Here is a 26,650-nt window from a genome sequence, read left to right on the forward strand (position 1 = left end):
CTCCTTTTTTCTTAAGACAGGTTTTCATGACTCCCAGTGTCCTTTTATTTATGATTATATATTACTTATGATTTGTTAAAGCTTGCCTGAAGATCAAAGAAGCAAAGCAGCCAAGCCAGTAGATCTTACCTCTACCAAGATGAAATGGCAATCCTGTCTCCACAAATCCTCAAAGGCAAAAGCTCTTCATTCCTGTCTCCTCTTTATAATCCTTTCTCTGTCCAGCAATATCCTCCTGTCTCTACCTCCCTAGTGCTGGGATTAAAGGCATGAGTCCTGTCACTCTTCTGTAGGCCAGGGTGGCCTTGAACTCAGAGAGATCTATCTGCCTATCTCCTGAGTCCTGGGATTAAAGTTGTGTATCACCATTGCTTGAGGCCGGCTTTGCTTTCTGACTCCTCAGGCAGACAAGCTTTAGTAAATCATAAATACTATCACACCACACACCTCCATGTCCCAAGTGCTGGGATTACAGGCATGCATCAGTGCTCCTAGCTTTTACCTACAGCTGGAAGCTTCTGATCCATCCCCTGTATAGACACTGGAAGCTTCCTGACTGCCAGTGCTGGGTGCAGCTGTGTTTAACACATTCTAGTGTAACAATATTTCAGTGAACATCCTTGTACACAAATCTTTTTCAGGCTGAGGGGTGGCTCAGTGGTAGGATTTGTGCCTAGCACATGTGAGGCCTTGGGTTCATCCTCGGTGCCACCAGCACAATAAACCCCTTCTCTTTCAGGTCATTTTCTCAGTATTTAGGTTACGGTGTATGAATGTTTTTCATCTTTCTGAAGAGCTTAACTGATTTTTTTCTGTATGTGTAGTGTATACACATCCATGTGTGGGTGTGTGCCCTGAATCCACTTGAAGAGGTTAGAGGAGGATGCCAGATGTCTTTGTCTCTTTCCACCCTGAACCTCACCGTTTTGGATAGGTTGTCTAACCAGTGTCTCTCAGGACCCACTTGTGTCTGCCTCAGCTGCCACTAAGCCTGACTACTGGAGTTTGATCTCCGAGACCCACAAGATAGGAGGAGAGAATCAATTCCCACAAGGTCTCCCCACTACACACTTCCTCCTCCTCTTCCCCCCACCTTAAAATAAATTTATAAATAAATGTAATTTAAAATGCTAAAATGACTTCCTCCCTTATAATTAACTAACCAATTTCCTCAATACAGTTAACTGAATGATAAATTTCTCCCACCACGGGTTAGTCAAGACAAAACAAACATGTGGTTGTCACTTGGGAGGTAGGGGTTTGTATAGTGCAGGTGACTGGTCCCAAGGCCTTGTGTATGCTAGGCTCGCCCTCTGTCCCTGAGCCACACCCATTCTCGACTGTTGCTTCCAAGTGAACTCTGGTTGTCTCCTTACACTGTGACACTAAGGTCAGTTATCTGCTTGGGTTCCAAGCCCTGATGCCCCCCCCCCAAAAAAAGGATGAAGAATGGCAGCAGCTGTCTTCAAGGATCCAAGGAAAGACAGGAAAAATGACTCAGATCCAAACCAGTTGGATCCCACCGGAGTGAACCTCCATGGACGGCTCCGGGAGGATGAGCATCAATTGGACTGTGGTTCCAGAGGAGGAAAAGGAGCTATAGTAATCAGAATGCAACCTTCAGGTGCAGTATTAGTAAGATGTTTAAGATTTATTTAGCTTGGGGGCTGGAAAAATGGCTCAGAGGTTAAGAGCACTGGCTGCTCTTTCAGAGGACCTGAGTTCAATTCCCAGCAACCACATGGTGGCTCACAACCATCTGTAATGAGAGCTGGTGCCCTCTTCTGATGTGCAGGCAAATGTGTGAGTAGAACATTGTATACATACTAAATAAAAATTTAAAAAAAGATTTATTTAGCTTTAGCGGGGCTGTGGTGGCACACTCCTTTAATCCCAGCACTTGGGAGGCAGAGGTAGGCGGATCTCTGTGAGTTCGAGACCATCCTGGTGTACAAAGCTACACAGAGAAACTCTGTCTCAAAAAAAAAAAAAAAGATTTATTTAGTTTTGGGCTGGGTGGTGGCAGTACACACTTTTAATTCCAGCACCTGGTCTACAGAGTTGAGTTTCAGGACAGCCAGAGCTACACAAAGAAACCCTGTTGCAAAAAGAAAGAAAGAAAGAAAGAAAGAAAGAAAGAAAGAAAGAAAGAAAGAAAGAAAGAAAGAAAAGATATATTTATTTTTATTTCTTTTGTATGAGTGTTTGCCTTCATGTATGTCTGTGCACCATGGGTATCTCTGGTGCCTTTGGAGGTCAGAAAAGGGTGTCAGATCCCCTGAAACTGAAGTTACAGTCACGAGCTGTCATGTGGTGCTGGGAATTGAACCCGGGTCCTCTGCAAGAGCAGCCAGTTCTCTTCACAGCAGAGCCATTTCTCCAGGCCACTATCAGTATGTTTTACTACAACATGATCCCAGACAGTCTTTAAAAAAATCCTTCAACATGCTCTGGTTTAATTTTTTTTTTTTTTTGATGTAATACCAGAACAAAATTGGTTGTGCTAGCTCCCACTTGTAACCCTCATGCTTGGGAGCAAGAAGCAGGAAGATCACCAGGAGTGTGAGACCTTCCAGTCTACATAGCAAGTTCCAAGTCAGCCATGTTCACTCAGCCAAACCCTGTCTCAACAACAAAACCCACAGAAAAATACTGAGAGAGCATCTGTTTCTGAGAGGCCACCAAGCCAGCTTACTGAGTGCTCTTCAGAGTCTGATGTCTGGGATGAGATGATGGGGTTAAAGCTGGTTGGAGACAAAGGGCCCAGTTTCTTCCGCATGGCTCGGATCTGAAGCAGTGCCCGGAACGCTGTGAAGAAGAAAACAGGCCATCAGGACATCCTGTTTCAGGATTAAGGATGAGCAGGAGCCCAGGCAGAAACCAGGCCCCGGTCAGCATCCATCCATCTGCTGCACCCAGCAACAGAACACTGATGTTTTGTGCCGACCTCCCCAGCCCTGGCTATCGTACTCCCCCCCAACACACACACACACACACACACACACACACACACACACTCTCACACTCATACAGACACAGACACACACACACTCACACACAGAGACAGACAGACACACGTGCACACACAGACACACACACAGACACAGAGACATACTTACACACACACACTCACACAGAGACACACTCTCTCACACACACAGACACACACATACACACACTCACACACATATATACACACTCTCTTACACACACAGTCAGTCACACACACACACTCACATATATACACACACACCCGGGACTTACGCAGCCGGCAGATGGGGCAGTTGTTGGCCTGGTAGCGCAGGGTGTCTGCACAGGTGTTACAAAGACAGAGGTGACGGCAGGGCAGGATCAAGGTGTCTCGGACATCGGAGAGACACACCACACACTCGGCACTGTTATCACTCCCTTCATCCTCAGCCACCTGGCCAGAAAGAGACACTCGGCTAATGACACACAGCCTTCCACCACCACCACCCACACACACAATTTATTTACAAGGAAGCTTGGCTGAAGAGCAGATAAGCACTCAGAACAGGATCTACATTGACACCGAACTCCAGTTTACGCAGTGCTTTTTTAAAACTTAGTTTTTATTTTATGTGCTTTGCCTTTTGCATGCCTGGTGCTTGCAAAATGCCAGAGAGTATTAGATCTCCTGGAGCTGGAATTAGATAGTCTTGAACTGCCACAAGGGTGCTGGGAATTGAACCTGGTCTTTTGCATTGGAGCCAGTTCTCTTAACTGCTGAGCCACCTCTCCAGCCCTGTGCAGTGCTTTTGATACTTGGTCCCCCTGCCTCTACTTCCCTGAAGCTGGGAGACTGGACTACCCCCTGAGCTCATTCTTCCTCTGCAGGTCCAAGCAGAAGGGACCTAGGAGAACACAGATGAAGGTGAAGGGGAATGCAGAGCTCAGCTAAGCCCCAGAGCAGAGGGCAGATGGGAAGCAGCCTACTTTGTTCATTTCCAAAGTGGCAGAAACCGATAATAAAATGAGAATCTTCTAGGACCTGGCTGGCACGAGACCCTCAGCCTCAGCTAGAGCATAGATTCTCACTTTTTTCTGAGGGAAGAGCGAATCCTGAATTCTAACAAAACTTACCTTAGAATCCTGGGTGTTATACTTGTTCTCGATCCCGTAGATCTCCTGAAGAAGGTAGCTGACCCCGTCTACCTGAACAGCAAACAGTGAAGTCCAAGATCAGGCTTACTACTGAGAGACAAGAGTGGACGCCCTGCCTTTCCCCATGGTAACCCAGGACTACTGAGTCTCCATGACAGAACTCAAGGGCGCACATAGATAAAGCATGTTTTTATTTACTTATGTTTGCATTTGAGAGGGGAAAGAAAATCAAATGTTTAGTTTACCCATTAGTATGTCCAACAAGGAACATAAAATTGTACAAGCTGACAGTATTTGTATTGGAGCTCATTACTGCAGACAGTTACAAACAGCATACACTCAAAAGAGGATGGAAGGGTATATGTAGTGTTCATTGTGTAAGAAAATTTCAGCTTAAGTACTATAAAAATAAGGGTATAGACGGCCACTACTATAAAAATAATGGTATAGACGGCCACTACTATAAAAATAAGGGTATAGACGGCTAAAGTGTGGCTCAGTTGTAGAGTTTTTGCCTAGAATTGCTTCTCTCTCTTCCCCCATAGGTTCAGGAATCAAACTCAGATCATCAGATGTCTATAGCAAGAACCTTCACCTACTGAGCCATCTTTTTTTTTTTTAAGATTTTATTTACTATGTATACAACATTCTGCTTCCATGTCTATCTGCACACCAGAAGAGGGCACCAGATCTCTTAACAGATGGCTGTGAGCCACCATGTGGTTGCTGGGATTGAACTCAGGTCCTCTGGAAGAGCAGCCAGTGCTCTTAACCTCTGAGCCATCTCTCCAGCCCCCTGCTGAGCCATCTTAAAACCTTAATTATCTATGCCCAATCCCACCCATGACCCTGGGTCTTGCTAGTGCCAAAGGTGGCTTTCCCCTTCTCTTTGAAAGTTCACTCCTCCCTTCTGCCTCACCTCTGCTCCCACAGACCTAGCCTAGCTCTAATCTCCTACCAAATTCTCGATGTTGACAGTCTGTTGCCTACAAACCCAGAAACAGGAAAATATATAAAACTTTTCTGCAGAAGCTGTAGCCTTTACCATGAGGCAACTCGCCGAGGCTGGGCCATCCTACACAGGTGGTACCAGGCACTCAGGGTGTCTGGCTTTTTCTGCCTCTCTTGAAACTTGTTTTAACATAGCAATCATATCGAAAGGACACAAATCAACTGATTCATACTAAGGAATTATTACTAATTCCATCAAGAGGGGCCAGTACTTAAAGGAATGAATACTTTAGGGTTTTAGACATCTATCATCCTTCCGTAGAGAGGCCTTCTTTGTATATCAACAAAGGCCAAGCCTGCCTCTCACCCCTCTCCTGCTACCCCCACCACACGATTCCCCACTTGTCCTTTGAGGGTCTGCCTCTCTGTAGTCTTGGCTATTCTGGAGCTCTCTATGTAGACTCAGCTGGCCTCAAACTCACACAGATCCTCCTGCCTCTGCTTCCCATGTGCTGGGGTTAAAGGTGTGTGCCAGCACACCTAGCTTGATCGCCTGTTTTTTTCAAATCATCCTTTCCCCTCCCCCTTTTTTTGAGACAGGGTCTTATATAGCTCAGGTTGGCCTAGAACTCACTGTAGCTGAGGGTGGCCTAGAACTCCAGGTAGTCCTCTAGCCTCTGCCTCCTTGGTGCTGACATTATAGGCACAAGCTACTACAAGCCATCTCCTACCCTCTCTGCCAATGCCACTGGCCACACGTGTCCCTAACTTCCACATTTCTTCCTGCCGTTGCAAAAGTACAAAATGTTGGCACATGGTAGGGGCTGGGCCTTCCAACAGACATGTGGAAACCTTGCTGACCGTTCCTGAAGAGGGCAGATGTCCAGTAAGCTGAATTTTAGAAAAGGAACACTAAGATAAATTATGCCAAGGATTCTAATTAGCTCTGAATCAGAGCCAATCCTCTCCTTTTGTTTGAGATGCTTCTCATCATGGCATTTTAAGTAAAAAGAATTCTCCTTGTCCCTAATGTCAGGAGACAAATCTTATTCTTTCACTTCTCAAGATAACTGTGCCCTGGGAGGCACCAATAATTCCAAAACAATAAAGGCACTAAAAGTCAGTGTTTCTTTCAGGCCACCCAAGTAGTTCCTAACAAAGGTGCTCCTCTTCCAAAATCTTTGATAGAAAGAAGGAAAGAAAGAAAGACAGAGACAGACAGAGAAAAAAGAGGGGAAGTAAACAAGAGTATGTAGTTTTAAAAGTTAAAAAAAAAACATGAAAAAAGGAAAAGGAGAGGGTGAGTGCTAAGAGTTTCTGGCCTTCAAATACTTACCACTTGCTTCTGCTTGAGGGGCTTAACACAGAAGGTCCCGTCTGTGTGCTGGAATAAAAGCATGATGTCACAACCAGGAGGGAGGGCAGAGGGCACGTACATTCTGTTGTTCCTGTCTTATTATATGTACTTGGGGGTGGTGATTTGGCTGTATTTGGCCCCCATAATCTTATAGGGAGTGGCACTATGAGGGGGTGTGGCTTTGTTGGAAGAAGTGAACCTGTGGGTTCGGGCTTTGAGGTTTCCTACGCTCAGGATACCCGCCAGAGTCTCAGCTGACGTCCTGCTGCTGCCAGATGGAGGACTCGCAGCTCCCACTCCACATCTGCCTGCACGCCGCCATGCTCCCCATCACGGTGCTGATGGACTGAGCCTCTGAGCTATAAGTGAGTCACCCCAATTAAATGTCTTCCTTATAAGGGCTGCCTTGTTCATGGTGTCTCTTCACAGCAGTAACAACCCAAACTAAGACACTGGGCATTCACAGAGAGGAACTACAGACTTGGGATCTGGCAAGAGTGGAGCAGGGATCAGCTAAGCCCACTCATTTGATGGAAAGGACACTGAAGATCACGGCAGTGGGGGTGTCACGGCTAAAACCTCCCAAGAGTGTCACAGCCCCAATGTGACACTCTTCCAGCGCACATCATGAAGTTACTTACCTTCTCAAACGTGCCCAGAAGTACATGGCAGTGGCCAAAATACTCTGAAAGAAAGAGGCACATGTTTGAAGAGGGCCAAACATCGCACCGCTTGCCCTATCCCACACATTTGTTTCCACAGAACCCACAGGTGAGTAGACCAATGGTGCTGGGCGCCACCAGCAAGGGCAGGTTATAAAAACCACTGTAAACCCCACCCCTCACAGCAGAATAGGGAAGGAGAGGAAAGAGTGCGGATGGGTCTAACCGAGGCCCACAGAGGTGTGTGGACACAGCAAAGAAGACAGAAGCCCTCCTACCATCTCCTTCATCCACCACAGCATGTACCACCAGAGGGTAAACCTCCCGGTCCAGATCAAAGCCAAGCTGCAGGAAAGATAAGGCAGACAGAAGGAATCATGTTTGGATGCTCGTCGGTCGATGGGGGAGGGCGGCTGCTCAGGAGCACCACCCTCATCTCTGCACCCCACCCAGCAGACCTGCAGCTACCCACGTTTGTTTAATTGGCAGCCATCTATTTCCTTAGAAAACAAAACAGAACCTCATTGAGTTAAAGGCCCCTAACCTTCCTGTAGCTCCTTTTCCTTTTATTTTTTAAAAAATTTATTTAGAAACAATCTTATTTTACATATCAATCCCCCCTTCCCTCTCTTTCCCATCCTCCCATGCTCCCCACCGAACCCCCCACCTACTCCCCAAGAATAATGAGGCCTTCCATGGGTAAATCATCAAAGTCCATCACATCATTTGGGGGAGGGCCTAGGCGGGGCTGAAACAGTCGCCCTCCATAGGAAAGGGCCATTTGTGCACTGGGGACAAACACCAGCTCCACTGTCAGAGGCCCCATAGACTCCCAGCCTCCTGTCACCCACGTTCAGATGCAGCTCCTTTTTCTTGGAACATGGCTTTCTCACAATGCCCTCAGCTAACAGGCTAATCTGGGGCAGAAAACTGAACAAGGATAGGAATATCTTTTTAAAAGACTTATTTATATGTACAGTGTTCTACTTGCATATATGCCATTAAAGCTCATCACAGATGGCTGTGAGCCACCATGTGGCTGCTGGGAATTGAACTAGGAATCTCTGGAAGAGCAGCCAGTGCTTTTAACCTCTGAGCCATCTCTCCAGCCCTGGATAGGTATATTCTTACTGTGAACTAAGCAGACCTTTGAAGGGTATGAGGGAGCCACCAGGCTTAATAGTAGAGCAGAGCATCCCAGCCTCTGGACAGAGTCCCTGCTGCTGGAATGGGTCCTAGCTTACCTCCTCTTCTGCCCATTCTGAGGGGTCCACAGTATGGGAGGGCAGGCAGAACTGCTGGCACACCCCTCGCTTGTAGTGCACGGTCTCCGACTGCAGGCTGTTGTCTTTTGGAATGTAGCTGTGGATCAGTGTGAAGCAGAGCTAAAGTTAGAATTCAGCCAAACAGCCAGACAATTCCCTCTGTCTCAGGCCTGTTCTCCATTTCCAGCAGTGCTAACTCAGGAAAGAAAGACCTTTTTCTTTTTGCTCTAGCCTGGTACTGCTACCAAGCTCATATATTTAATCCATACATCCACAGAAGGAAGCTAAAATAGAGAGTAAGGATTGGAAAAGAAAACTAAATTCAAGGCCCAGACCCTGCCCAATTGTGGAGAAAGAATGTTTTTCTTGCCACGAAGGCTAGGAGGCAAGTAGCTTACTTGCTGTGCTATCTTACCTGGCAATACCATTTTGGAATTCCTCAGTGGCCTGATAGTAGATGGTGATGGCCACCCGGGCATCTGTGTCAAAGGTGAACTCGACATTGTAGTGGACCTTAGCTTTGCCCGCCTCTTCTCCATGGCTCTTCACTTCCTCAGCACATCTGAGAAATCATAATACCCCACGATCACAATCCCCTCTTTGGGGTCAGTGGATCAGGATTTTGTTGTTGTTATTTTGCTTTTTGATTTTATTTTTTGAGATAGCATTTCTCATGGAACTTGCTCTGTAGACTAGGCTGGCATGAGATTGGCCTGCCTCTGACTCCATAGTGCTGGCATTAAAGGCCTATGTCACCACTGCCCAACATGGAACTCTTTGAACTGGAGAGATGGCTCAGTGGCTGCCCTTCTAGCGGGCCCAGGTTCAATTCCCAGGACCCATATGGCAGCTCATAACTGTCAGTATCTTCAGTTCCAGGGGATCTGGCACTCTTACACAGACATCCATGCAAGTAAAACACCAAAATAAATAAAAAAGAATATGCTGGGTGGTGATGGCACAGGTCTTTAATCCCAGCACCTGGGAGGCAGAGGCAGGTAGATCTCTGTGAGTTTGAGGCCAGCCTGGTCTACAGAGTGAGTTCCAGGCCAGCCAGAGCTGTTAACACAGAGAAAACCTGTCTCAAAAGACAAAACAAACAAACCACCCTTACTTTGCTTTAACTCCCCAAAACAACATTACATACATGGTTGTATGTCATTAACATGTCTTTACTATGACTCTCACAGTGTTGTCTGTTTGGGACATTTAGATTATTTACTAACTCCTACAGCCCATGGTGAATAAATGGCCTGTCAGAGTGCTTGTGCCAGAACTTTGTTACATTTTACTTTAATCAAGGTTATTAATCATGCCTGAGTTCCCACAAAGCTTGTTAGAAATCAGCAAGCAGTCCTGCTTCTTTCCCTCCTCTACACTGCAAGTTCTTCTGGACATGCATGTGGCATTGCCCTCATTCCTAAGGAGCACGTCCAGTTGTGGAGTCTTTATTTGCCAGTCTTAGGCACCGTCTACTGACTTTCTATTATGGTCATGCTTTGTCTCCTTCCTCATTCTGCCCCATGGAAGAGCTCTGCCACCCCCATACTGTAGGGAAATCACAGCCCTATTAGCACAGCACCTACAATCTACGCTGCTGTGATTGCATAAACACAATTTACAGCTCGACACAGAGTAAGCTGTGGTCGGCTTTCTTTTCCTGCTCAACACCCTGGAGGGTTTTCACACACTCATCCTGAATGTCCATCCAAACTCTCTGATAGCTATCTGCACTCCTGGATACATCCAGATCATAGCTGGTCCACTTAGTTTGTCACGGCCACACTGCCCCCCACCCCACAGTGTCCTGCAGTAAAGCCCAGGCTGGCCTCAAACACTGGTCTCCTAATTCAAACATCTCATTACTGCATAGCTTGTTAGGGTATCTGAAAACTTCACTTTTTCCTTTAATGATGGTTCTTTTATTCCTTTGTTTGAGACCCTCAGAACAGAGATAATACTTAAAATGCCGGGGCAGGTGAAAGTTTTTTCTGTACAGAACAGTGCCCACATTTCAAATAACACAAGCATGACAAGGCCTCATCTTAGGGCCCCGGCCCCAGCAGCACCTGGCGGCCAGCATCCTTTAGACCCAGGCAGGAGTCTGTGGGCTTAGCAGAAGCTGCTCTTTGACTCACACAGAGTATCTGTTGCCCTGCAAGCAGAAGGGCACCTGGGACCTGGCCTGAGCCCTCAGGAACTTACTTGACAAGTCTCAGCGTGTCCTTCCGGATGTTGATCAGGCTTCTCAGAGTCTTCACAGGTTCTTGGGGAGGTGGGGCAGCATAAGGAAACTGTCAGAAACAAAGTGGGAGAAGCAGGCCGTTATAAAGACCATAACTAGCCCCAACTGGAACAGGACTCCTGGGTAAATGGAAAACAGCCCTAAGAAAGGCAAGGAGCTGAACTCCTATGTGATGAGACAGTCAGTAGACGGTCTGTAACATAGTAAGCCAGCTTGTCCCAGGTCATTGCTAGTGGGAAAACCAGAATTCAATATGGGTACAAAACAGCAAGATTTATTTGTTTTCCCCCCTATATATGAAGCTTATTTGGGTTAGTGTTCAACTCTTGGAGAAGTAATTAAAAAAAAAAAATCCGGGGGGCTGGAGAGATGGCTCAGAGGTTAAGAGCACTGACTGCTCTTCCAGAGGACCTGAGTTCAATTCCCAGCAACCACATGGTGGCTCACAAACATCCGTTATGAGATCTGGTGCCCTCTTCTGGTGTGCAGATATACACAACATGGAAGCATGTATTGTATACATAATAAATAAATAAAATCTTTTTAAAAAGCCAACTCCTATCGAAATTCTAAATACCAAAGGACTTACTGTGGCCAAGTTAACCACAAAAATCTTTTCCATTTGACCTCAGATGACAGGGAGGACCTGCAAGCCCTTTTTCTTCAAGGAGGACACACAGTACCCTAAGAATTTAGGGACTGAGAATAAAAGAGAACCCCATCAAGTGTACAGGGCAGAGGCTTGCCAACACCGAAGAACAAAGCCCCCTCAGAGGATCACATGAAGCAGAGGTTAACTCGAACCTAGAGGCATGGGGTGGGGGTGTTGGTGGAGGCTGACTGCTGGCTCTATCACTTCACACTTTCTGTTTCCCCGTCGGGACCTCCGGATTCAGAGTTCTGAGATTTGATAACGGGGAAACAGAAAACTTCCACTGGGGATGACAAAATGTTCTCAGGACTCTTGTTCTTTAGGCTCTAATACAATTCAAGGATCTCTCAATGTTTCATGATGTAATGTGCTCTAAGAGAGTGCAGGGCACTTCTGTCACCTCTGGGACATCACAGAGCATACTTACACACACTACAGACTAGGAGTAGGCTAGATGGCATCATCTTATAGGACTCTCCCATCATGTGCACTGACGGTCTCTGATGGAACTGTTGTTAGGCTGTGATAATGGTTCACAGGAAGCCTATTGGCCTCAGTAGCTTTGCAGTGCATCGTGGGTCTCCTAGCTCGAAAACTGTACCTCCACAGTGCTGGTATAAAAAAACAGGACATCGGGCTGGAGAGATGGCTCAGAGGTTAAGAGCACTGACTGCTCTTCCAGAGGTCCTGAGTTCAATTCCCAGCAACCACATGGTGGCTCACAACCATCTGTAATGAGATCTGGTGCCCTCTTCTGGTGTGCAAGCATGCATGCAGATAACTGTATACATAATAAATAATTAAAATCTTAAAAAAAAAAAAAAAAAAACAGGACATCATGTTATGGTCTAATCATGCCTTCAGACCTTGACTGAATGTGGTTATTTTACTGGGAAAACAATACAAAATTAAGTAATCTGACTTTCAATGCTGTCTGTGTGATTGCTGGTAATTCACATATTTGAAGATGACACTTAAGAAAACACATTCAGCCAGGTAGTTGTGCGCTCAGAGGCAGAGGCAGACCTATCTCTCTGAGTTTGAGGCCAGGCTGGTCTTATACAGTGAGTTTCAGGACAGCCAAAGCAACATAGTGAGACCCTGCCCTTCTCTTCCCTCCCCCCACAAAAAAAAGAAAAAGAAAAGAAACTTAAGAATGTCTAAAAGTAGAACTACTAGATCAAAAAGCAGCACAGTTTTAAAACTTTCAGTTGGATGTGGAAGAGCATGCCTATGATACCTGCATAGGGGAGGCAGAGGCAAAAGAATAAGAAGCTGGAGATTATCTTAAGGTACAAGGCAAATGTCAGGCCTTTGGCTCAAAAAGAAAAAGGGGGCCAGGAGTGGTGGCGCATGCCTTTAATCCCAGCACTTTGGAGGCAGAGGCAGATGGATCTCAGTGAGTTCAAGGCCAGCCTGGTCTATACACTGAGCTCCATTACAGTTAGGACTACAACAAGAAAAACTATACAGGAAGGAAGGGAGGGAAGGAGGGAGGAGAAAGAAAAGAGAAGGGGAGAGAAGAGAAGGGAAGGGAAGAGAAAGGGAGAGAAGAAAAGAGAAGGGAAGAGAAGGGGGAAGGGAGAGAAGGGGAGGGGAGGGGAGGGGAAGAGAGAAGAGAAGAGAAGGAGAGTAGTAATTTTCTTCAGTGATACAGCCCTTGTTCGCTGTCCACGCTGCAGTAATAATATCCATCCATGTTGATGCAGTCAACTCCAAACTCAGTGATCAGGGAAAGAGGACAGACAAAGGGGAAGAGGGGTACGGGGCAGGATGGGGTGGAGCAGGGATGGGGCCACAGGGAAAGGTTGTTGGGAAGAAGGGGTTCAGTGGGCAGGGAAATGGGGCTGAGAGAGAGCAATGGGACGAGCATGGTCAATATATGCCATACACATGTATAAGCTGGGGATCAATTTTACCACCACCCTGAAAAAACCCTCCAAAGTCATCTATCTAAACTATTTGCACTAGACTGCCCACTTTGTAGGCATTACATACAAGAACTTTATTTTGGAGGTGTTTTTGTCTTGAGACAGTGTTTTGTTCTTTTGGCTTTGTAGCTCAGGCTGTCCTTGAACACCCTGATTCTCTTGCCCCAGCTTCCTGTATAGCTTAGATTAAAGACATGCACCACAATGCCTAGTTGGCAACCTTTTACTTATTTTAATTTAATTTTTGAGACAGGGTTTCTCTGTGTAGCCCTGGCAGTCCTGGAACTTGATCTGTAGACCAGACTGGCCTGGAACTCAGAGATCCGCCTGCTTCTGCCTCCTGAGTGCATAACTAAAGGCATATGCCACCAGACCTAGCACTTACTTTGATTACTGTTTTAAATCTCATTGCATCTTATGTAATGGTTGTGGGGCATGTGGCTGCTTTTTAATGACAAAGCATTATATGATCAAGCAGAAAAGTTTAAAAACAAAATGCACAAGATCAGTCATAATTTTATCACTCACAATATCAAAGTTAATAGACAATGTTTTTTTCCAGAACTTATTCCTGCCCCCTTCTTTACTGTTTCACAGTATTTATGAATAGATGGTCTCCTTTCCATTTATAAGCGCATGGCAGACATTGGTACCACCCAGGGATAGCTGCATGCTTTATTTAACCAGTGGGTTCTCCTTCTTTGCTGATGTGTGTTGTAGATGCCCTTGTCCCTGTGTTCGGCATGCTTGTTTGATTATTTCTTTGGGACAAATTCCTAGGAGTGGAATTATTGGATCAAAGAGTAAGCATTTTTTAAGACTTTAAAAGCCATTTTGCCAAATTGCTCTGTGAGCAGCTTAACAGGCAGATTTAATACAGGGAAACAGAAATTCTGGTCCAGCTTCCATCTGCCGCCCATGTCTTCACCCCGACTTCCTAGGCTGCCATACCTAAAGGAATTTAAAACAATTTTAAAGAAGCTTAAGCAGAAAGTCATTAGGCAGGAAAATCTGACAAAAAAAAACAACAACAACAACAACAACAAAAAAAACCGCTAAGTCTATTCTAAAGCCAAAATAAATGACTCAGGGATTAACATTTTTTTCTGGAGTAGAAAAGTGAATCACTTCATTTGTTCAGTACTAGGCCCTTTTTAACTCTTTTGGAGGAACCCAGAGCCCTGATATAAACAGCCTCAAGGACCTTTATCTATTTATTTATTGGACTGGTGTCTCTCTAGGTAGTCCTGTCTGTCCCGGAACTTGCTACGTATGCTATGGAATGTTATTTAAGGCATGCTGCATTTGTTCATGCTGTGGAACATTTGTTTAATAATGCAAAGATGTGTTGCTTTCTTTTATTTTACATTTGTTTAACTCTGTGAAGCTGTGTTACTTTGCCTGTCTAAAACACCTGATTGGCCTAATAAAGAGCTGAATGGCCAATAGCTTGGCAGGAGAAAGGATAGGTGGGGCTGGCAGGCCGAGAGAATAAAAGGAAGGAGAAATCTGGGAAGAAGGAAGATCTAGGAGCAAGGAGCAAGGAGAAAAGGAGGAGAGGTGGACTCCAGGGGCAGCCACCCAGCTACATGGCAAGCCACAGAGTAAGAAGATCTCAGAACGAGAGAAAGGCAAAAGCCCAAAGGCAAAAGATAGATGGGATAAATAAAGAAAAGCTGGATAAAAACAAACCAACCTAAGGACCCGTATTTACAAGAAAGAATAAGCTTCGCCGGGCATTGGTCGCGCATGCCTTTAATCCCAGCACTCTCGAGGCAGAGGCAGTGGATCTCTGTGAGTTCGAGGCCAGCCTGATCTCTAGAGCGAGTGCCAGGACAGCCTCCAAAGCTACACAGAGAAACACTGTCTCGAAAAACCGAAAAAAAAAAATGAATAAGCTTCCGTATGTGATTTATCTGGGAGCTGGGTGGTAGGCTGACCAAAGAGTCAAAGAGTAAGAAAACAATAATAACAATGTAGACTAAGCTGACCTTGAACTCACAGAGCCTCTGCCTCCTGAGTGCTGCAATGAAAGGCATGCACTAACACTGCCCGCCTTATGTAGTAAAATCTTTTTTTAAAAAAAGATTTTATTTATTTATTATGTATACAGTCTTCTGCATACATGCCAGCAGAGGGTACCAGATCTTATTCAAGGTGGTTGTGATCCACCATGTGGTTGCTGGGAATTGAACTCCGGTCCTCTAGGAAGAGCAGTCAATGCTCTTAACTGCTGAGCCATCTCTCCTGCCCTGTAGTAAAATCTTAATGGGCTTATGAAGGGTTCCTAATTACAGGATAAAGAAAGGCTCAGGTACCCTCAATCTAACTTTTTAACCAGAAAACATTGGTAAAAACCCAAATCCTCCTAGGAGGTCGAATGTGGGTAATTTTCACATAACCAAAAGGAGACTGTAGGTAAACGTCTAACCGAGTGTCTCCTCATTCTACTCCTCACTTCAGCTACTTGTGTGTGCATGTACATGGTCACCTGTGGCGGTGCAGGTATGTGTGTTGGTGTTTGTGCATAAGTGTGTGTGCGTGCAGTACAGGCCAAGGAACAACCTCAGCTGGTACTCCTCAGGAGCCATCCACAGGGACTCTCACTGGCCTGGAGGTCATTGATTTGGCTCATCTGGCTGGCCAGTGAGCACTGGGGATCTGCCTGTTTCCAGCTCCCATCACTGGGATTACAAGCATGCACCACCAGGCCCAGTCCTTAGCACTTGGTCTTCCTTGTTTTGATCCCAGCACTCGGGAAGTAGAGGCAGGTGAATCTCCATGAGCTAGAAGCCAGCCTGGTCTACAGATCAAATTACAGCACAGCTACCAGAGAAATTCCAAGTCTACCCAGAGAAACCCTGTCTCAAAAAACAAAACAAAACAAACAAAAGAAATTATGGTAAAATATATATAACTACATAACATGAAATTTACATTTTAACTATTTCCATGCTCACAGTCCAGTGGCATTAATTATATTTGCATGTATGTTGTTTAACGATAGCCACCATCCGTCCCTAGGTCAGTATACTCTTTTTTTCTATTCCTAAGACAAGCCATGTCTCCTCTCTCACCAGCCTGTGCGCTCCCAAAGAAGAGACCAACACAGAAGAGAAGCTCAAAATCTGGTGGTTGGCTGAACAAATGCAGAATGTCCATATTAACTCCCTCAGTCGGCAGATAAAGAAACAGACCAGGCTAGGTGTGTGGCTCAGTGGGAGAGTACTTGTCTAGCATGTTCAAGCTTGGATGCAGTCCCTGCTACCAGAAAAAGTCTGAGACTCAGGAGGTCCCAGAGCTAAGGAGCAGTAAGTAGAACCATGATTGGAACCAAGGAGCATGTGGGGAAAATCAAATCACTTCAAACAGCACCAATTCCCATGCAGGTTCTAGGAGCTAGTCCAAACACTGCAGACCAAACCCTGCGCTTGGACAGCAGCAGGTACAGGAAGAAGCTCACGTAATGGCTCCCTCCTTGTACACATTAACAAGGATGTGTGAGGTCACTGCTGAGAACAGCTTGCTTAGAGTGCAGCATGCCAAGCTGCTCTGTCTATAAGCTCTAATGGGAACTCCAGAAGACAGCGATGTACACTTTGGGCGTGGTGGTGCTGGAGACACTGCTAGCAGCTAGCCCCAAACGCACAAAGATGTGTTTGTTACTGGCAGGTATATCTAAAGTATGGTCATTCTCCACCAAGGTGCTTTTATTATTATTATTATTATTATATTAGCATTATTATTATTATATTAGCATTATTTTTTGAAATGGTTTCTCTGTGTACCCCTGGCTGTCCTGGATCTCGAATTCAGAGATCTGCCTGCCTCTGCATCCTGACGCATGGGATTAAAGGTGTGTGCCACTACCTCCTGGCAACCCCTAGGCTGTCTTCAAAGGGCATTTGCCCATTTGTTCACCATTTCGACACATTTGAGCACTGAGCTTGGCACAGAATAGTGTGGTAAGTAAAGCAAACCCAATCTAAGAATGACTGAAATTCCAAGCATTGTGAACCTAGTTCAGGAGCATAATTGACCAGACACCTCATTTAGTGGAGCCAGGGGCCTGCCAATCAAGGCCCCACTGCCTTTGTCTGTAGAGCAAGTTTCTCTTTGGCCTTCCTTGTACATGCTTCTTGCATCAGCAAAGTGCCACCTGGTGCCCAAAGATGGAACTGCTATTCTAGGCCCTTATCTGAACAGGTGTGCTTTCGTATAAATTTAATAATCACACACTCCGAATCTTCTTTTTTATTATGCTGATTTCAAATATATTGCTGCTGGGTTTTTTTCTGAGACATGGTTTCTCTGTGTAACAGCCCTAGATGTCCTGGAACTCATTCTGTAAAACAGGCTGGCCACGAACCCACAGAGATCCACCTGCCTCTGCCTCCCCAGTGCAGGGATTAAAGGCGTGCGCCACCAACGCCCGGGAATATCTTGTTAACCTTACTTGAAGCCAAGTGAAAAATTCATTTTTTTTGTCATAGAAAATATGGCCACCTAGTTAGATAAGAACAGAACTGGCTGGGTACAGTGGCATCGGCTTCTAATCCCACCATTCCGGAGGTAGAGGTAGGAAGACCAGAACTCAAAGTCAACCTCAGTTACACAGGAATTCTGAGGCCAAGGTGGGCTCAAAAACAAGATAATTCATTCATAAAAATAAATAATTCACTTCAATAAAAAGTTTTTTTAAAGTTTTGTTTGTGTGTAAGTGCAGGAGCCAGAATAAAGTTTCATGTCCCCAGTGTTGGTGTCCAGGCGTCTGTACCGGCTGTCCTTGGGGTTCTGACAGGATTCACCCTCAGCTGCAGCAATTAAGAGCACCACCTGTGCACATTCACTACCTTCCCTTTTAAAAAGAGACCCGCCCACCTCCTATCCCCCCCTCGCCTCTTTCCCCCTCTTTCCTTTCTCTCTCTTGCTGTTCCTGTCTCTGGAAGCCGGTCTCCCCACTTCCCTTTCCAATTTTTATGGTTCCTTTCCCTAAATTAAACAAAACAAAACAACAACAACAACAAAAACCCTCTGCTTGAACCCAGTTGCACGATGTCTTTCTCTCCAGGGAAGCTCTTTTCTTAAATTATTAACACCCAGGAGCTGGAGTGGCAGGCAGCGTTGAGGTGGCCAACAAGTTCCAGCCCTAGTAGAGGGTTTTTTCAAGCAGTTCATGACTTTCTGTGCTCTTGGAGGCTGGTCTGCTCTCTCTCTTCTCTCTCTCTCTCTCTCTCTCTCTCTCTCTCTCTCTCTCTCTCTCTCTTGTGTGCGCACACGCGTGCTCGAACAGAGCATGAACAGTGTGAGCTGTGGACTGTCCCCCGTAGGTACTCAGAAAAACTTAAGTGTGCAGATTTGTTTTTCTGACTTCATTGATCAGAATGTTCTGGCCTTTCCCCACGTAATAGAAATAATTCATATTTTTGGCCCCCCTGTGAATAGCTCAACATCACTAAAAGGAGGGGGCACTAGAGAGTTGGAGAGTTGGTTCAGCAGTTAAGAAGGTGACCTGGGTTCAATTCCCAGCACCCATGGTGTCCAGTCCCAGGGAGTCCAACACGCTCTTATCCATGGTGCACATACATGCAGACAAAATACCCATACACATAATAATAAATAAATAATAAAATCTAAAAAAAATGGTTGAACAAGTTTATATTCCAGTTAAAACTTAAAGAATTTCAGTTCAGGGGCTGGAGAGATGGCTCAGAGGTTAAGAGCCCTGACTGCTCTTCCAGAGGTCCTGAGTTCAATTCCCATCTACAGTGAGATCTGGTGGCCTGCAGGAATATATGCAGGGAGAAAACTGTAAACATAAAAAATAAATCTTAAAAAAAAATAATTTCAGTTCACTCTCTAGTGTCTACAAGAATAAAGAAAGGCCAGGCATTGGTGGTGCAGAGGCAGGTGGATCTCTGAGACTGAGGTCAGCCTGGTCTACAGAGCTAGTTCCAGGACAGCCAGGGCTACACAGAGAAACCCTGTCTAGAAAATACACAAACAGCAAAAGGAAGAAAGAAAAAACTCCACAAATACAGGAGTCAGAGGAGGCGGTGAGAAAGCATGGAGCTTGCTTATGTGTGTGTAGCCACGGACACAGTGCACCCGCTCTGCGCTGTGCTTTCCCACTGAACCGATCCCACAATTCTGAAGCTCTAGAGGGCTGGGGGTCACATGGGGTCATTTCAGTCCCGTCAGGGTTCTGCTGTAGCTGCTCTGAGATGGGGGCAAGGATTACATTGTGATAGTCATACCAACTGAGTTTACAGCACAAAGGTCGGAGACCACACTGCAGGGACAAACCCTGATGTTCTGTGTTTCACTATGTTTTGGTGTGGGCTAAGATACATTTATGTGAGGTTCTTTTTTTAGAGTAAATGCTCCCTCACCTAAAAAAAAAAAAGCAAGGAATGTTTATTAGAAAAAGATGTTTCTGTTGTTGAAAAACAGACATATACAGAGGAGCTGTCCACATCCTCTCCTAAGCATATCACCACACACACACACACACACACACACACACACACACACACACACACACACACACACAAACCCCTCGTGTTTAAGCCCAGACAGCCCAAAACTCATGAACCTCCTGCTTCAGCCCCCTAAGTGCTGTGAGGGACATCAATGCACAACCAAGGCCACTTTACATATGCGCTTTTGCATTTTTTCATATTTTAAAATTATTTCATTATTTCCTTTTTTGTTTTTTGAGACAGGGTTTCGGGGTAGCTTTGGAGCCTGTCCTGAAACTCACTCTGCAGACCTTGAACTCACAGAGATCCTCTTGCCTCCCGAGTGCTGGGATTAAAGGCATGGGCCACCACCCGCCAGGCTCATTATTTTTCTTTTTTTTTTTTTTAAGATTTTTATTTATTTATTATGTATACAACATTCTGCTTCCATGTATATCTGCACACCAGAAGAGGGCACCAGCTCTCATTACAGATGTTTGTGAGCCACCATGTGGTTGCTGGGAATTGAACTCAGGACCTCTGGAAGAGCAGCAGGTGCTCTTAACCTTTGAGCCATCCCTCCAGCCCTCATTATTTCTTTATAGGTGTTTTTTCTCCAAGTATTTGTACCCTATGTATACCTGGGGCCTGCAGAGGCTCAAAGAGGGTTTTTTTTAAATGTGTTTTTTGGGTGTTTTGCCTCCTGTATGTATGTGTTATCACATGTGTGCCTGATACCCACAGAAAGGCATCAGATCCCCTGGAACTGGAGTTACGAGTGATGCTGGGACTTGAACCCTGGTCCTCTAGAAGAGCAGACTCTCCAGCCCCCTAATGTTAACATCTTATGTAAGTAGAAGTCATTAAGTGCAGAAAGCCATTGACTTATCTACAGCTCTTCAAATTTCACCACTTAGCCCACTAATATCCTTCTTACTCAAATTTGTCATTGCATTCTCCCTCCAAAATTGGTATAAGCAAAATTTTGAACATAAGAAAAGTTTAAGGAGTTCTGTAGTGGTAAACAACATCACCTGAATGCACATTCCTTTAATAAAGAAACTGGGAGGTAGAGGCAGGTGAACCTCTGTGAATTCAATGCTAGCTGGTTCCAGGACAGTCAGAGCTACAGACAGTCTCAGAAACAAGCAAGCAAACAGACAATACCAATATACTACAGCCCCGCGTGGAGTATGCCCCGTAATCCCAGCACCTGGGAGGTGCAGGCAGGAGGGTCAGGTGTCTAAGGCTACACTGTAAGAGCTTAAGACCTGGGCTACATCAGATCTATTGGGGGTGGGAGGAATGACAGCAGTAATGTTTGCTCCTGTGCTCTGCCCCTTGCAGTGTGATATTCCTTAATGAGTTCATTAAATAATTCTTAAAAGGAATACTCCATTTTTATTTAATACCCGCTTTTCCTCTACTTCTAATCTCTGAGCTGTGGATGCCCCCAAAGCTTCTCAGCCACTTGTTTTGAGACTGGTGATGCTTTACAATTTTTTTCCATTGGCTTCAGTGGAGAACAGTTTAGTCCCCACTTGAAAACTGCAATGTGAATATGGATTTGCCTATTTAACCAGCCATCCCCCTGAGACAGACTATCATGCCTGCTGCAGACCAGAATAACATGTTCTGTATCAACTGCAATAACCCCCTTTTCACTTACTTTTCAGCCAGTCTTTTATTTATTTATTTATTTATTTATTTATTTATTTATTTATTTATTTATTTATTTATTCCCCGCTCCCCAGACAGGGTTTAGCTTTGGAGCCTGTCCTGGAACTCGATCTGTAGGGTTTAGCTTTGGAGCCTGTCCTGGAACTCGATCTGTAGACCAGGCTGACCTCAGACTCAAAAAGATCCACCTGTCTGTGCCTCCCAAGTACTGGGATTAAAGGTGGACACCACCACAGCCAAGCTTTTCCACCAGTCTTAACAGCAGCTTAGAAAGATGTAGTCACAAAACCAACAAGATGCAAAAACTTCCATTTCACTCAAAACTATCAAGGTGGCCTTTGAACACAAAAAATGTTGTGTTTGGATTTAGCTACCAAAGAAATTCACCCCCCAAAAGACTCTGTCTACTTGCTACTCTGCAGGATTTCCTGGCAGTAAGCACACAGGACCAATGTCACAGCTATATGACATTATTACACTTAATGCTGACCTTTTCCAAAGTGTTTCATGAAGCAATCATCCAATTAAGCAATTCTCTGTTAACACACCAGGTAACACAAACGTGCAAAGAGCCTGTCTCAGAACATGGCAAACAAAGTCTTGCACACCCTGCTTCCAGGTGGGACTTCTCTTTCTTCTTAGGGTTTGCCTCAGCCCCACACTGACTCCACTCCACTAAGTGAAGCTATGTGAACCATTCAGATGACAAAGAAAACATTGCCTCCAGGTCCCTAAAAGAAGACAGTTCCCTTCTAGGCAGACAGGAAAACACCACCCAGCTGTACTATGATTCTAAAGGCCTGCCATGCAGAGGAGGGCTGCTCTTAGTTACAAAGGCTTCTCGACTAAGACCAGCTAATTTTAGGTGGAGATAAAACTGGGAAAGCAGGCACAGTCATCTCTTCCTTCCAGTGACTGGTAAATATTGACTAATGAATAGTCAGAACCACTTCTTTCTGACAGGCCACCCTTCCACACACGCTTCCTGACTCACACAGCTCACAAACAAAAATCTACTTTCAGAGAGGCGATTCTGAATGCCAGACACTGTACATGAAGCATCTGCTCAGAGAGGGAAATACCAGGGCCAGATAAGATAGGGTTCTAAAATACTATGTATAAACACACCTGTGGGCACACACGAACACACACACATACACAAAGATATCCTTAAATTCTTAACAAAATAACCTGAAGTTCCTAGGATGTAAGTTTCATCTCTGGCTGCAGACAAGAGAAGTACCATAAATTTCGGAAACAGTTAATTCTGAAAGCCAATTATGTGCAGAGTCCCAGCTACTATGGCTGGCCTGTGTGTCTGGGGATGCAGCCATTGGAAGAAAGCCATTACTAAATCATTAACTATGAGATTGTCTTTTCTGTAGCTGATCCTGAAATGAAGATACCCTACTAAGGAGAAAGAATGGATAAAATAAAAAAAGTCACAGTGTTATGTCTCCTAGCATGCCTTTCCAAGTCATTAGGATGAATATGTGTGGCGGCTGATGAAAATCTACTCTGAAGCTAATTTAACAAGGTGTCGATGGCTTCACTTGTTCTGCAACCCCCGAGCCTTCTGAGAACCCTGACTGCCCTTCAGGCAGCCCCCAAGAGCAAGGGGCTTTAATCAACCAGCTGGATTATTTTCTTTGGCTTTTATAAAAGTCTAAGATGGTTTAAGTCATGTACAGTGTGATCTAGTAGCTACAATTGTATGTTCTAGACTGTCAAAGCCAGAGACAAAATTCAGACTGGACATATATAAAGTTGAGGACATGTGGGCATCCTCACACCCCTGTGGTCCATCGTCTTCCTCACTGAGCACTCTTGACCTCTCTGCATTCATCAGCTCCCAGGTCACCCTTAGGAACCCCCACCCCAGCTTGAGCCACATCCTTCAATGCCACTAAATCTCCTTTGAGTAAACCGTTCTCCGTGGTTCTGCTTCTTTTCACCTACTCCTTGCACGCCATTAGGGTCCTGGGCTTTAGCTGGGCTTCGTGGCCCATGCCTGTGATCCTAGCACTTCAGAGACAGAAGCAGGAGAGTCGACAGTTTGAGGCTAGCCTGGTCTACTTAAGGAGACCTTCTCTCAAACAGACAAACAGACAAAAGGCCATGCTCCAAATTTAAGCAAGGTATAAAGCGAAGACAGGTACAGCAGGGAATTCTTTAAAAGGCGGTTCTTGGGCCAGCATGATGGCTGTGTGTGAAAGCCCTTGTTGTCAGGCCTGACAACTGGAGTCCCGTCCCAAGTAACCACGCAAGTGGGGAGAAAACACCAGCTCCTGTAAGCTGACCTCCGACCGCCATGTGAGTGCTGTAGCATGTACATCCACCAATCTCACCAAATACACCATAAACACACATAAAATAATGTAATAAAAACTAGTAATTCGGGGCTGGAGAGATGGCTCAGTGGTTAAGAGCACCGACTGCTCTTCCAGAGGTCCTGAGTTCAGTTCCCAGCAACCACATGGTGGCTCACAACCATCCGTTATGAGATCTGGTGCCCTCTTCTGGTGTGCAGATATACATGGAAGCAGAATGTTGTATACTTAATAAATAAATAAAATCTTTCAAAAAAAAAACCTAGTAATTCATACCACTTATTTCCCAACATCAGTGGTATTGCTTAGGTTTATAATTTTCATCCTGGCCATTCCTGCAAAGGTTCTTTAATGCTAGGTAATAATCTGTAAAAAACACACAGCTCCATAATTGAGCAGAAGTCAAAAGTTCAGCAAGAGGATTTAGTAACTGGCCTCTAATGAAATAGGGAACGGTGATGATTTATAGGAGATAAACCTGTACTGTCTGGACCAAGTTGCTGCGCCTATCTCGACCAGCAAGAAAGACACAACTCGGGAACTCTTCTTCCTGCAGTTTATTTTAGGAGCCTTGTACAATCTTCTTCTGGGGACCCCAAGGAAACCCAACCCTCTGCTTAAAAGGCCCTTGGCAGCCCACCCCAGACTGCCATGTGGCGAAAGCAGAAGGGTCCACATACACGGAAACAGGCCTAAAGCCCAGCCTTAGCCAGATAAGAAATTGTCCAGCACAAAGACCTCTCACCCTCGGGATGGTGGGAGGCAGAAGCCAGCGCCATCTTTTGGGCCGACAAAGCGCAGCTCTCCACACCAAGTGATCAAGACTGACAAGCAGTAAGTCAGGAATACTGAATACTATGTTGTACTTTTGAAGTGAGGTAATAAGAAGCACATCACAGCATTTTTCAAAATCTGCAACCCGCAGGTGTGGTGGCACACACCTTTAATCCCAGCACTCAGGAGGCAGAGGCAGCCTGATCTTTGTGAGTTCAAGGCCAGCCTGGTCTACATAGTGAAAACTCCATCTTAAAAAATTTAAATTAGAAGTCTGCAACTCAGACTTTGAAACAGTTCATACAAAAACAGGATCTACCAATGGAAGGTGTATGTGTGTTTAGACAAGTTGCTTCACCCTACCAAGCCTCGGTGTCCTTAGGAGTAAATTATACAGTAAGAAGTTACCTGATAATTTATGGGATTAAAGTGAGAGGCCAGTGAGCCAGGTGTTGGTGTCTCACGCCTTTAGTCTCAGCACTCAGGAGGCAGAGGCAGGCGGATCTCTGTGAGTTCAAGGCCAGCCTGGTCTACAGAGTGAGCTTCAGGACAGCCTCCAAAGCTACTGAGAAACCCTGTCTCAAAAACAAAAAAACAAAAAACAAAAACAAACAAACAAACAAAAAAACAGGATGGAACTAGAAGAAACCATCCTGAGTGAGGTAACCCAGTCACAAAAAGACAAAAATGGTATGTACTCACTCATATATGGATATTAGACACAGAGCAAAGGATTTCCAGTCTACAATCCATACCTCCAAAGAAGCTAGGAAACAAGGAAGACCCTAAGACAAGATCGCCTGAGCAAATTGGGAGCATAGGAAGAGGGGTTAGGGAGCTAGGAGAATGAGAAGGGGAGAAGGGGAAGGGAGAGGGAGACTTGAGGGAACAGGAAGATTAAGTCGGGGGAAGAAGAGAGGAGAGCAAGAAAAGAGAAACCTTAATAGAGGGAGCCATTATAGCCTATATGACACTAGGGAAATGTTCAGAGACCCACAAGGATGACCCTAACTAAGATTCTAAGCAACAGTGAAGAGGCTATCCTAAATGCTCTTCCCCTATAATGAGATTAATATCTACCTTATATGCCATCTACAGCCTTCATCCAGTAGCTGACAGAAGCAGAAGCAGACACCCACAGCTAAGCACTGAGAATCCAGTTGCAGAGAGGGAGGAGTGATGAGCAAAGGGGTCAAGACCAGGCTGGGGGAAACCCACAGAAACAGCTGACCTGAACTAGCGGGAGCTCATGGACCCCAGTCTGACAGCTCGGAAACCAGCATAGGACCCAACCAGGCCCCCTGAATGTGGGTGTCAGTTAGGAGACCTGGAGCGTCTATGGGTCATCTGGCAGTGGAACAGTGTTTATCCCTAGTGTACAAATGGACACTGGGAGCCCATTCCCCATAGAGGGAGGAGTGCCTAGGCCCTGCTGCAAATGATATGACAGACTTTGATGATTTCCCCATGGAAGGCCTCACCCTCCCTAGGGAGCAGAAAGGGGATGGGATGGGAGCATGGGAGGATGGGAGGGAGAGGGAACTGGGATTGATATGTAAAATAAGACTGTTTCTAGCTTAAATATATAAATTAAAAATGAAAATGTTAATACAATAAATCATCCATTTCTGTGGAACATAAAACAAAAACAAACAAAAAAAGAAAAGGGCGGGGCAGTGAGAAGGCTCAGTGGGTAAAGTCCTCAGATGCCAAACTTGGTGACCTGAGTTCAATCTCCAGGATCCACACGGAAGGAGAGGACCCCCAAAGGTGATCCTCTAATGTCTTCTTTCATGGATAATGCACACGTGTGTGTGCACATACACAAAATAAATTAATACATTTTATTTTAAAAATTATTTAAAGGCCGGGCGTTGGTGTTGCACGCCTTTAATCCCAGCACTCGGGAGGCAGAGGCAGGTGGATCTCTGTGAGTTCGAGGCCAGCCTGGTCTCCAGAGCTCTACAGAGAAACCCTGTCTCAAAAAACAAAACAAAAACAAAAAAAATATTTAAAAAATGACTTAAGTTTCCTAATTGGAAGTGAGCGGGAGTGTGGGAAAGGTCTGCTAATTAATGTCGATGAGAATCCCATCTCAGCTGACTCCACTCGCTGCACTGTTTCCTGCAGTGAACAGCTTTGCTGGGAAGCAAAAAAATTCACAACTCTCTCTCTCTCTCTGTCTCTCTCCCTCTCCCTCTCCCTCTCTTTCTCCCT

General features: G+C 45.3%; 1 protein-coding gene across 3 annotated transcripts in view; it reads right to left on the reverse strand.

The window, feature by feature from the left end:
* Positions 1–26,650, reverse strand: part of Rnf157 (ring finger protein 157) — a 75,309-nt gene that overhangs the window by 15,275 nt on the left and 33,384 nt on the right. For all 3 annotated transcript variants that reach the window (XM_027425591.2, XM_027425592.2, XM_027425594.2), the window contains exons 3-11: positions 10,566–10,654; positions 8,776–8,922; positions 8,340–8,457; positions 7,374–7,440; positions 7,075–7,118; positions 6,413–6,460; positions 4,105–4,176; positions 3,265–3,424; positions 2,696–2,808 (exon numbers count right to left, since the gene is read on the reverse strand). In XM_027425591.2, coding sequence (XP_027281392.2) covers positions 2,696–2,808; positions 3,265–3,424; positions 4,105–4,176; positions 6,413–6,460; positions 7,075–7,118; positions 7,374–7,440; positions 8,340–8,457; positions 8,776–8,922; positions 10,566–10,654 — 858 coding nt within the window. The remainder of the gene's footprint in view (positions 1–2,695; positions 2,809–3,264; positions 3,425–4,104; positions 4,177–6,412; positions 6,461–7,074; positions 7,119–7,373; positions 7,441–8,339; positions 8,458–8,775; positions 8,923–10,565; positions 10,655–26,650) is intronic.

The sequence above is a fragment of the Cricetulus griseus genome, chromosome 7 (assembly GCF_003668045.3).
Source record: "Cricetulus griseus strain 17A/GY chromosome 7, alternate assembly CriGri-PICRH-1.0, whole genome shotgun sequence".
Classification (NCBI taxonomy): domain Eukaryota; kingdom Metazoa; phylum Chordata; class Mammalia; order Rodentia; family Cricetidae; genus Cricetulus; species Cricetulus griseus.